The sequence below is a fragment of the Dermacentor andersoni genome, chromosome 3 (genome assembly GCF_023375885.2).
Source record: "Dermacentor andersoni chromosome 3, qqDerAnde1_hic_scaffold, whole genome shotgun sequence".
In the NCBI taxonomy this organism is placed as follows: domain Eukaryota; kingdom Metazoa; phylum Arthropoda; class Arachnida; order Ixodida; family Ixodidae; genus Dermacentor; species Dermacentor andersoni.
In genome coordinates this window covers 230,604,379-230,616,726 of record NC_092816.1, presented here as the reverse complement: position 1 = coordinate 230,616,726, position 12,348 = coordinate 230,604,379, and the positions used below count along the sequence as shown (strand labels likewise).

At 44.1% G+C, this 12,348-nt stretch overlaps 1 protein-coding gene across 1 annotated transcript in view; it reads left to right on the top strand.

The window, feature by feature from the left end:
• Positions 1-12,348, top strand: part of Git (ARF GTPase-activating protein GIT1) — a 306,764-nt gene that overhangs the window by 136,346 nt on the left and 158,070 nt on the right. The window contains exon 8 of the mRNA XM_050183502.3: positions 2,285-2,330. Within this exon, the coding sequence (XP_050039459.2) occupies positions 2,285-2,330 (46 nt within the window). The remainder of the gene's footprint in view (positions 1-2,284; positions 2,331-12,348) is intronic.

Below are 12,348 nucleotides of genomic sequence, written 5' to 3'. Positions count from 1 at the left end.
TGCATTTTAAGTTTTCCTTTTAAATGCAACAAACCTCGCCAAATTTGGTGCAGTGGTTGCCGAGAAAAAGGCATTCTCCTTTTAGATGCATTTAGATAAAAGCGCCCGAGCTAAAGCTTCCTCTTTAAATTATCGGGTCCAATATCTTCAAATTATCACCCAACGCATGCTTCCCACGTAGACATAGCATGTGTATCGAGCCCCCATTAACACAAAATGACACTTTTAAATATTGCTGTTCTCCTAGAATAATTAAGGAATGGAACATGCTGCCCGATTCACTGGTTTGCTTTTCAATAATTACATTTCTAAACGAGGGGCATGTTCTCGTTCATTTAGGTCAAGAAGTGTTCTGACCTGCTAGTTCAATAACACGACGAGTGTAACTGTATTTGGATTATTATTAGGATTATCATCATCATCATCATTATTGTCTTCATGGTGGCATGTACGATTCTTCATTGTATTGTAAATATTGATTATATCTTTATTCCTGACCTTTTGGGGGTTAACAGTATTAATAAACAAACAATAAATAAACAAAACTTCCCCAAGCCAAGCACTTACGCCGATACCTGGCACGTGCAGACCTGTGCAATATCGGCAAGTCTCCCCAAGCAAGATGGGCATGACAAACGCATACTGATTACAGCAGAGGAGCTATAGGAACAGAACCAATTGGTTCACTTTTCAGAGGCTCTTAAGTCTAGAGCTTCGAAGTACTGCAGGCACCGAGGTGCCTTGTATCTTGGCGTGTGAGGTAGAGCCACTTGAGGCTATGAAAAAAAAAAAAGAATGAATACCAAATATAGCCTCTATGCAGTGCAGGGCAACGTTCTGAAAGAGCACCATCCCGAGTGGCCATGCCTCTCGGGTGAAACACCTAAACAGCTTTCCTTTTCCCTATTCGACGTAGAGGGCAGACACGATGGAAACTAGCACACAAAAATTAGGAAAAGAAGAGTGAAAGGACAGAGCACTGGCCAGCTCTCTGATGAGGATGTTGGGGGGTTCTCCTCCCGTGCTCTTGGGACAAAGGAACGACAACACAGTAGTGCAAACAATCGCAAGGGCATTTATTGCACCTTTCATAGATCAATGCCTGCTAGCCGAGTTGCTATCCACAAAACATGCCGATGGGCGCGCGACAAATCTAGAAGTCCGGCTCACCATGACCGGGTAACGAGCGAATATGTTCGCCCCATGCTGGACCCCAACGCCTGGTCGTTCGTGCGTACGGTCACGCGAACGGTGGCGCGTTCGTACGAGGCCTCACGAGACGGTCTCGCAGAAGCATGGATCGGTGCCCGCGCGGGACGTCCGCTCTGCTTGCCGTTCCCGAACGAAAGAGAGGGTGTGTTCTCCCTTGCGCCCCCAAGTAACCCTGCCGTGAGGCGGCGTTAGCAGCGCAACACTCGCGCCATTTCTCGTATTGCGCTTGTACCACTCCGACCGCCGCGGGCGCCAGGCCACGCGGCGAAGCCGCACTGCAGGAGACGGGGGCTATGCGGGAAAACAAGATATCAAGGGACGCGCGAGAGTCGCGCATCCCCACAACGTCTGCTTGTACATGAACTTTAACAAATTTCAGCTGTAATTAATATGCCTTTACGACAATTAAGCTTTATTGTTCTGCTGTTTCCTTACCAATATAAATATGTGTAAACAGCTTCCCAAAGTCAAGTGCCAGAAATGCAAATTAAAATGGTGGTTCTGTAAACAAACAGAGTCGGTAAGCGTATACTTTTTGAAGCAAAATAAATGCCGGCAAATGCCTGCCGGACTGTTTTCCTTAGGTGCTAGTGGCACTCTCAGTTGACGACACTGCGGGACAACTGGCGGAGGGTCAACTGCCTCTGATTTAAGGGGCATTTGATGTGGTATAATAACATACGGGTTGACGAGACCACACTTACAGTGCAATTTTGACTCAACTTTTGTAATGACTGAGTGTCAAATAAACAAGCGTGGCTCGTGTCTTTTTGTTGTAATGGCTTACTGGTGTATTTTTTACTGTGGGCAGCACAATTGTGATGTTCTAACATGCTGCATTGAAGAAACTGGCTATGTAACAGCACATGAATGTCATTCTTTGATGTTTAATTTGATATTCAAATTTAGGAGTCTGTGTTCAATTTGTGCTCAAATATTTTGAATTTGCATATGTAACAAGGAGCTTGATTAGATTGAGTTTTGTCTCAACTCTTCGAGTTTACAACCACAGGAGTCTTAACGAAACACTGAGCAGTCAAGGGAGCCGTGATGCTTTCCCATGCATGTGCAGAGCACCACCTGGGGCAGCACTTCATCCTGCCTGAGATGGCTGACTGGTGAGTGGCCATTCCTGACTGTGTTCGTGCAGCAAGGACTTTCCAAAACATTGGACCTAAATTATGTATGGTCTTTAGACGGAACGCATGAAACGGGAACCTTTTAGACAATGAGAAACCTTTATGTGGGAACAAGGCTCAAAGTGTACACAACTTAATACAACAGAAAAACCGACTAATTACATCCAAGAAAACCCAAAAACACAAGTTGTACACTAAACATGCATTACAATCTGAAAGTTCAATAGAACAATAGAAAAAATGAAGTGCTATAGTATCCACGAGTTCGTTTGGTTTACAATCCCACCAATGTGCCATTCCTTAGATTTTAAAACTGCTTTGACACATGTTATACTGATGTAGTTCTGCGGAAACCCGCAAGGTGGAGAGAAGTAATGAAGGAAGGGAAAATCAGACGTCCACCAATTCTTAGCAATTGCTACAAAGGAAACCCCATACGGGTTCCTCAAAAGAAAAGCCTCAGAGTTGAAGAAAAATTCGTCCTGGTCCGGGACTCGAACCCGGGACCACCGCCTTTCCGGGGCAGCCGCTCTACCATCTGAGCTAACTAGGCTAGGTTAGCTCAGGGTAGAGCGGCTGCCCCGGAAAGGCAGTGGTCCCGGGTTCGAGTCCCTGACCAGGACAAATTTTTCTTCAACTCTGAGGCTTTGCTTTTGAGGAACCTGTATGAGGGTGTTTCCTTTGTAGCAATTGCTACAAACAGGTGGATGTTTGATTTTCCCTTTAATCATATTATACTGATTGGCACACTCAACTCCATGTGGTCTTCCTTCATTCATTCATTGCTTTATGTCACATGCATTGACTCATTTCTGCTTCCGCCATGTCATGTCGTGTTCTTTCTTCAACTTCTTGTTCATTGAATCATGACATGGTCCTAACGCTGTCCTGGGGCATGTCTTCATTATGCTGAATGCCAGCTTTCAAATCCCCATGAATTATGCGAGCAAACAAATTCTGCAGGAATGCGCAATGTGGAGGAAGCTTTTTGAAAGGAAAACCTATTTACTGTTTGTTTGGATAATTAGTAAATGGCTACTATTTTTCTTATCATTTACAGGAGGAGAGACATCCAGCTGTTCCACTTTTTTCCTTCTAAAATTTAATTAAATAATTAATAAACAATCTTATACAGGAAACAATCATCAGCATAAAGCCAGACCACAGATGAGGTCTTATGAGCCAGATAACTGATATAGAGCAGAACCTCATTGATATGTTCCCGTTACGTACGTTTTTCTAGGGCCAATGTTCGCAATCGAGGACACAAAAAATGACCCAATAGAGTTACGCACATTTCTCACCGGTTCGTTAGCTCTCAGAAAACATTATTTTTTTGGTGCCAACGTTCAGTACATTGCCAAACTGCGATCGTATGATACATTTTCCTGTTACTAAATCCCATATAAACAAGAAAATGGGCGAGGTGTGGATGATCGAAACAGTGTATAGCTGCCTGCCGCAGCAGCTTCACCGCAATACTTGTGCGCTCGTCTCAAGCGAGAACGCCGGCGCGCACTCAGGTTCTCATTTTGCTACCAGCAAGCCTTCTCCGGAGTCGTCATACGCGGCATTCACAGCTATCACCTCCAATCCTATTGAGATAAGCATCTTCGTCTATCTGTTACAGAGCATGTGGTGCCATCAGGAGCATATCGCACGCTTCTAACAGGCCATAATCGAAATGCGCCTCTGTTCTCTGCTGCAGACTGTGATCGTATACGGGTCATTCCATGCGAAAAGTATCAGACCCCCAAAGCTACCATCTTCGATTTTCCTGAAAAAATTTCAGCTAGATGGCTATTACATGAATGAGGCTTCGACAAAGTATTTTCGTCAAAAAAGGAATTTCATCACGTGAGCGCTCTTTGAAGTCTCCGAGAAGAAGCAAAAGTTTGTTAGAGGTAAATTGCTTTATTCAAGTCTTAAAGTTGGTGCAATAACAAATTACATTTTAGAGCATTGTACTGGCATCCTTCTTTCACGTTACATTGTACAGTCAAACACGACTATATCGAACGCATATACATCGAATTATTCTATATATGAAACAATTTCTGGACACAGTATAGTCACAATGAGTATATAGAGCAAAAAATATGTTTACATCGAACAAAAAGAGCAGCGACTCCCGGTATATCGAATTTCAAACGGCAGAAAAGTGCCCCCAGAAGTTGGCTTTCCCTCGTGGTGGCAGGGAAACCCGGTGGCGCGGCTCCATCCAACCACTCTCCCTGCCATGACCGCGCTGCCTTGGACAAGCCATCGACACCTCCCCCCCCCCCCCCCCCCCCCCTGCAACAGAACGATCTTGGCCTGCCCACTCCCAGCACGATCTTGAAGAATAAGGGGGAGATTAGGGCTAAAGCAACCAAACTCGCGACCCGGTGCCCGTGGCGCCCGACGCACGGCCGTGTACGAGTGGTTCATCCGAAATTGCTTCAGACGTGCTGGCTTCCACGTGCTCGGTGATGACTATAAATTCTGATGAATGCGACGAAGCCGTTGCCGGTGTTGCCGAAGTTTGGAGCGAGCTGTCAGAATTTCCGGAAGCTGTTGACAAATCAACGGTGGTCGAGCTTGTGAGTGCAAATGATGGTGTCGCAACTACGGGAGAACCCGAAAACGAATGGCTCTTTCACACCGGTGACTTAAGGAGGTCGCACGACCATTTGCGACTAGCGACCAAAAAGCGACCGAAGGCGACTGATGTTCACAATGGCAAGCTCGGCTGAACGTGACCCACGAGTCGCAATCCCGGAGATTATCGTTCTCAGTGAGAACTCTCGGAATCTACGCGAAATTCGCTGTGACGCGGAAGCAGGCCAGATGTAGACATATGAAAGATCACTTCCGGTGCGCCGCTAATTGGTTTATCAGTTTGCCACCACAGCTGCGCGACTGAAAAATCGAGCAGCGAGCGACTGGCCCAAAATGGTCGCTTTTCAAGAAAAGCGACCATTTGTGACCACTGTCAGTTGCCGGATTGAATGAGCCTGAAGACTACATTGCCGACACCATATCGAGCACAAGTGAAAGTGGGCACAATGAGGAAAGCAACGACGGTCCTTTGCCCACATCCTACGAAGTGATTGGTGCGCTCGCACTAGTCCGGTGCTTCTGCGCGAATGCTGAAAGTTGCGGCCTCAGCTGCTCAGACTCCTTAGACAATGTGGAGAAGTGTGTGCGTCGCAGGCAGCGAAATTGCCCAAGCAGAAGAAAATGCAGGACTATTTCATACGAAACTAAGCTAGTTTCATCAATAAAGTGATTTTATAAATGGTATGTGCTTTTATGACATCCAATTATTTAGCAGGCTTATATTGAATTATGCTCTATATCAAACTGATAGGATTTTTTTTTGCGAGTTCGATATAGCTGGGTTCGACTGTAATTGAATACATTTTAGAATTTTTAACATTTTGCTCAGTAAAACAGCAAAAAAAAAAAAGCTGTGTTTTCAGTAATGTTTTACAAGAACTACATTAACTTTACAGTTGCAATAATTTTTCTCCCTTTCACCTCTTTCTATAGTGTATGCTAAAAATAATTCAAAGTTATTAAGAGGCACATTTTTTTAGAAAAATACCTCCAAAGTTGGCAAAAAACCTTTTTGTTAGATTCAGGCCAAATTTAAGCATTAAGGCCTTCAAGATAAAAATATGTCAAATCACTCAACATACGCACTGACCTGTTTACTTGTGATGTAAAAATTTTTATAGGAGTAAATTTTCTTTGAAGCGAGAAAGAAATGTTTGAAGTCAGCAACCCAAGTCACCGGTAGGCAATGAGTATGTGCCGCCGCTCCACTTGGCGTTTGTGTGTTGTCTGCTTTCTCCTTGTCGTCCACCATCCAGCAAACAGCAGCTAGTATATATAAATACTGCATATGAAAATTTTCGACATTCTTTTGTTTTTCATTCTTTCGGTAGTGAAAAAAACACAATGAAAACTGCTTTCCTCAATCTTTCTGGGGATGTTTGTTTACCTTTACATGTTTGTCAGATTCATGTATTTGTCAGATCAGAATAGTGTGATCAGCTGACAGACGCAGAAGGCAGCAGACAAGGCTTCCTTTGAACAGCTTTCAATGGAATGCATACTAATGAAGTCGCAACGAAAGGACATCGGAATGAATGAGGCACAGTGCTCGGTCCAACACCGTGAGAATGGATGCAAAATCCAAGCTTCAGTACCATGCTTTCCAGCATCAATTTCTTCTATTTAGAAAGGTAAGAAAATGTTTCTAGCATTAACTTACAATTTGGAATCCTTGCGCAATTCACCTAGAGTGCCTGAACTGAATAAGAATTTTCCACAAGAGTTATACTTGAAGGCATAATCTAAAATGATGTTTGCTATATCAATTGCGCAATGTTTTCTTGAACAGCTTGAGGTTATCTAATCGCCCCATTTACAGTGCTACATGTTTTGAAGTATGTCAGAAATGTCAAAATGTTAGACAGTGAGACCAACAGAATGCAGTGCAGCTGAGACGAGCTTATTTCTGGAGGCTTACAGGTACGCTTGGCACTATTTTCAGGAAGTGCTTCCACCATGCTCTTTCGGCCCAAAAAACTGCCACAAAACAACTTACTGCAGCGAGCAGCAACTGACAACTGAGTGTCTTTTGACCAACATAGATCGGCGTCTTCTTGCGCTGCGCCTAAAGAGAAGCCTGGATGACGATGCAATGATTTGTAAGCACCACAAGCAACTTTACCTTCATCGATACACTTCTAAAATCGCTTCCAAGTTGTGCTCAGACCCATTCTTTTGACATTCAAAACACTGCCGGGGGTCAACAGCCATCACATTGGCCATTGTTGATGCCCACCCTTCCCTTGAAAATTGAAAAGGAAATTGAATTAGTGAAGCTTGCAAGTGGCACTTGTATAGTACTCAAAAGATGGCAAATTTGGTAGTGCCAGAACAACATCTCGACACACTATCTGGAGGTAGTGAAATTGAGCCTGAAGCTGGTGGTACTGGAACAGAAAAGGAGGCCTTAGAAAGAGGTGTTGTTAGCAGCTTCAAAAAGAGACAACTGCAGCACGGAGGGCAGTTGTATGAAAAAAAAAAAAAGAAAGTGGAAACATTGCGAGAAAACGCAAAGGGAATAACAGCTACGTCCCCGAAACTGTGCCAGCCATTGACGCTTGACAAACACGAGGGCACGTAACTCCTCCTGGATGATTATGTCTGCTGGATGCAAGACCTGAAAAAGAGAGTCTTCTCGAGAACAAAGTGGAGAAAAAAACACAATACTACCCAACTTTAGTGCCCCAATCTCGGTCTCGTGAAAAAATGATGGTGCATCGGAATGGTAAGTTTGCGAGGCAATGAAAGTCAAGACCAACAGTGGGATTCTAGACATGCGGCAAGGAACACGTGGTCGCCCAGTTAGTGAGGAAGTGAAGTCATTTGTCAGAGCTTTCTACGAGGACGACTCAGTGTCTTATTGCCTACCAGGGAAAAATGACACTCTGAAAGGCCACCAAAAGCGACTATTGTTGATGAACTGAAGGAAATGCATGACGAACCTAAGAAGACTTACAATTTAAAGCGTGGCAATTTTACGTTGGCCGTTTTGTGTCCTCCACAATTTGTTTTGGGTGGTGGAAGTGCTGCACACACACTGTGTGTCTGCATGAGTCATTAGAGCTTTAAACTAATGCTTCATTCTAGTGGCCTCAAGGAGACAAATGAAGAGCTTTTGGCTACATTTGTATTTTCCGCAAATGCACATCCTGCCCTGGTGCAAATCACACTGAGCATCTGCTTCCACATTCCACAATGTCTTGCCCGTGTCACTGAGAGCTCAGACAACATGTCCAGCAATGGATAAGTGGAGTCCGCTGTAGACTCGAAACCATTGTTTTGATGCCAGAAGAATTTTCTGAGAAGTTCGCAGACATGTTGAATCAACATAAGATCCACCATTTCATCAGTAAGCAGCCAGCTCGCTACTTTCGAGAACTGAAGTTTGACCTAAGCCAACAGGAGGTTGTCATAGTGTTGGATTTTGTGGAAAATTAGTTTTATACTTAGGATGCACCACTGTCATACCACTAGGTAAACGTACAAGCCACACTACATCCCATAGTTGTCTATTTTCACAAGGAGCAAAGCAACTATGGAGAGGTCTCTCTGTGGTGTTTCTGACTGTATGGAGCGTGATACAGTCACAGTACACACATTTCAGAGTGCAGCTCGAGGTAGGAAAACAAGACAAGAAATTGTTTCTTTGATGGAGCTTCACACATTATAAGAACAGAAAGAACTTTTTGAATTTTTGCTACCGTGATCTATCGGCAGAATGGAATTTCTTCTCCACTTTGCATGGCAAAAGCGCATGCGATGGTGTCGGCAGTACACTCAAATGTCTGGCAGCACGACCAAGCCTGCAGTATCACGACCAGATTCAGTCTCCAGAAAATCTGTTTGACTGGGCCAAAAGTAATATGAAGGGAATCAGTAATCTGGTTACCATATTCCAAAATACAAGAAAAAAGAACAGAGCTCGGTTAGAGATTCAGCATAGCAACTGCTGTTAAAGGAACGTGACTATTCCACCACTTAAGCCAGTGACGGTTTCAACTTTTTGGGTTGCCATCACCACATGTTGGAGAAGTTGGAGAAAAACACTGGAGAAGTTCAAGTAAACAAACGGGCATGAATACCAAGGAGGCCTTAATTTGCCTGTAAAGGTTCATGTGTTGAAGAGTTGAACATGAGTGTATAACAAAAGGAAGGCAGCCGATATAGTTGACAAGAAATTTCCAAATTTTAGGCTCTTATCTCCAGCTATGAGTGTCTGCAGCCCGGTGAGCAAGCGTCTTCATTCTGGTGTGAAACAGCAGAAAAGAAGTGACCGTGTTGCCTCCTGCTCTGCCTCCGCACCGAACAGGAGACAAAGTTAGCCATTAACTATTAGTGCAAGACACCCACATCGATTCAGTGTTCACCAACCTGACAGTCTCAAGCCACAAAAATGACAAGGGATGAACCAGACGAAAACAGGCCATTTAGGATGTGTTTAGACTGACATCAAGCGACATAGCTGACTCAGCCAACATTCATTTGGAAAAGAGCCGGAGTGTATATGGGAGCCCAAAAAGTCTCCGGCGGCACATACACATTGCGCAGTGAGGACTGAGCTCGGCAGTGCCTACTGGTGACATGGGTTGCTCACTTCAAAATTTTTTTCTCGCTTCAAACAAAATTTACTGAAAGAAAGGTCTCTATATCACAAGCTAAGACGTCGGTGCATGTATTGCACTATCTGACATAATTTTCTCTGGAGGGCCATAATGCTTAAATTTGGCCTGAATCTCGCGAAGAAGTAACTTTTTGCCAAATTTGGAGGTATTTTTCTAAAAGAATATCATCATCACCAAAAATGTTTCCTAATAATTTCACATTATTTTTAGCAAACACTATAGCAACTGGCGAAAAGGAAGAAACATTATTGCAGCTGAAAAGTTATGAAAAAAATGAAAACAAGAATTCTGAACGCAACGAAACTTTTTTTTTTTTTTACTGAGCCATATAAGTGTGGAAAATTCTAAAATGCATTCAATTATAATGTAATCTGAAAGAAGGATGCCAGGACACTGCTCTAAAATAAAATTTATTATTGCACCTACTTTCAGACTTGAAAAAGAAAAATTGCCTCCAGCCAATTTTTCCTTCTTCCTCGAAATTTCAGAGTGCCCACGTGATTAAAAAAATTTTTTTTTGACGAAAACACTTTGACACCTTATTCACACACTAGCCATCTAACCCAAATGTTTTCAGGAAAATCTAAGATGGTCGCTTTGGAGGTCTTGGACGTTTTGTAAGGAATTACCCATGCATTTTCCGGCCGCTAGATCACATGTGAACAAGAAAAGGTGTGGGGCACGCTCGATCAAGAGCAGTACATAGCCACCTGTGTCACGTGAAAATGACGGCGCATGCAGTTTCTTCTCCCGGTACCAGCCAATCTCCACCCGGGTAATCGCACACCTCATTCACAGCTATCGCCACCAATCCTATTGGGATAAACATCTTCACCTATCTGTTCTACAGCGCGTGGTGTGTAGTGCCATTGGGAGCGTACTGCACGCTTTTAGTAGGTGACAATCCACACACGCCGCCATTCCTTGCTGCAGGCTTCACGATGTAAGCATCGCGTTTCACTTCGGTGGCACCCAGAGTCACCCACCAGCTCTGTTTTGTTTCTGTTTACCGTCACCCTCTTTAAACACCACACAATAGGAAAACAATAAGACGTGTCTTGAGCCGCCGGAGCACTGCCAGCTCGATGCACGTGGGCGTCTTGTGCCGCAACAATTTGCACGAAGCTTCACATTACGTAGATCTCGACAATGGTTGAGTCTGTAGCACACTAATACGTGCCACAATGGTCCAATTAGAAAAGACGATGGCAACATGCCAAGCATGTTGACGGTGCGAGAGTAGAGGAATCGACAGAATCGGGCTTTCGCCTGATTGAGCGGGCTCGGCTAAAAATATAATTTGTGGACACCATGCACCAGCCTCTGTCTGGTTTTTCTTCAACCACAAACATGTCATATTTTTTTAGTTACTTCGGATCGTACATTTTCCCGGTTAGTATGTTTTTTCTTGCAGTTTTACAGCCGATCTGTTATAGACTAGGTTCTCGCGATTTGCGTGCGTCAGTGAAAAAAGATTGCAGCCATCCCAGAGATAAAAGAGCTAAAGCATAAAGCAAGCGTATATTGCCAAGTATGCCCTAGCTGCGTTTAATTGCTAGAAGTGTCAAAACATATTGTGGTAAAAAAATATCGTAATAAAAAAAAAGAAAACCGGAATAGACACTGTTTAGTATGGATTGCAGTTTGACATCACTGGCTCTGTAGGCAAACCACGTGATCTTATCCCAGTTTCCTTTCACCCGTGCAATGATTAGGTCGCGTGTAGTGAGGACTGCGGAAGCACAGCACGCCTACGAAGAATACCATTGTGAACAGAAGCGGGAATGTGCGTGGGGGTAGGCAGACGGACGAAGATGGTGCCGCAAATGCCAAGCGTATGCACCTTTGGTTGGATTACCCCTACCGACTCCACTGTGATTGTGGGTGGTTTCAACATAGACGTGTCTTGGCCAGACGGAAAGTGGTTCGTAGTGTTTCCCTTGGAAATGTTCGGAATTGAATGTTAGGCAAACATTAGTGTGCCCACGATGGGTCATCGGTCGTGTATAGAGCTCACATTGGCCAAGAACCTTTCCAGTGTCGCCACAGAGCCACTGGCCATATATCATAGCGATCATAAGCGATAGTCACCTTGGTGACTAAATAATAATTCAAAAAAAGCCAACAAAAGAGGGTTAAAAATCAGAAAAGCTTTGAGTATGCAACTTAATAAAACAGCAGAACAATATAGAAAAACGAAAGTGTGGTATGTGTCTTGTTTACAATCAGCATATTTATTATCAACGTATTTATCACCAGTGACAGTTTTGTCTTCAGCGTGGTTGCCAAGGCGGAAAAACTTCTTTTACAAGCCAGGATCTTAGAATGCAGACAGTCCATAAGGAACCTAGAAAATGAAGCTTTCTTCGTGCGCCGTCGCCTTGAGCACCGGGTCTCAGACCAGTTTGCAAGCATTCAATTACACGCAAATTTCAAGGCCAGGCTACAATCCCATCGTACGCAGGAGGCTCACGAAAGAAAACTTGCTAGACTGTCGCCACCCATTGATGCCTCTCACAGAAACGTTGCCGCATCCGCCGTGCACAACCTCTCGTCGCACAAGCCTAACTCGGCAGAACTCGCTGTCAGGAGCCTGGGTTTCAACTTCAACCTCGGACCGCAGAAGGATGCTAAAAAGATTGGTCTGTGCTGTAGAAAATGCTATCGACCAAATTGGACCTTCAAAGCGGGAGGAGGCACGAACCCGCACTATAGGCATTCCCTCGCGGATTCACGCACACCCCTCCGTCTGCCCGCTTTCAACAGATGAAAGA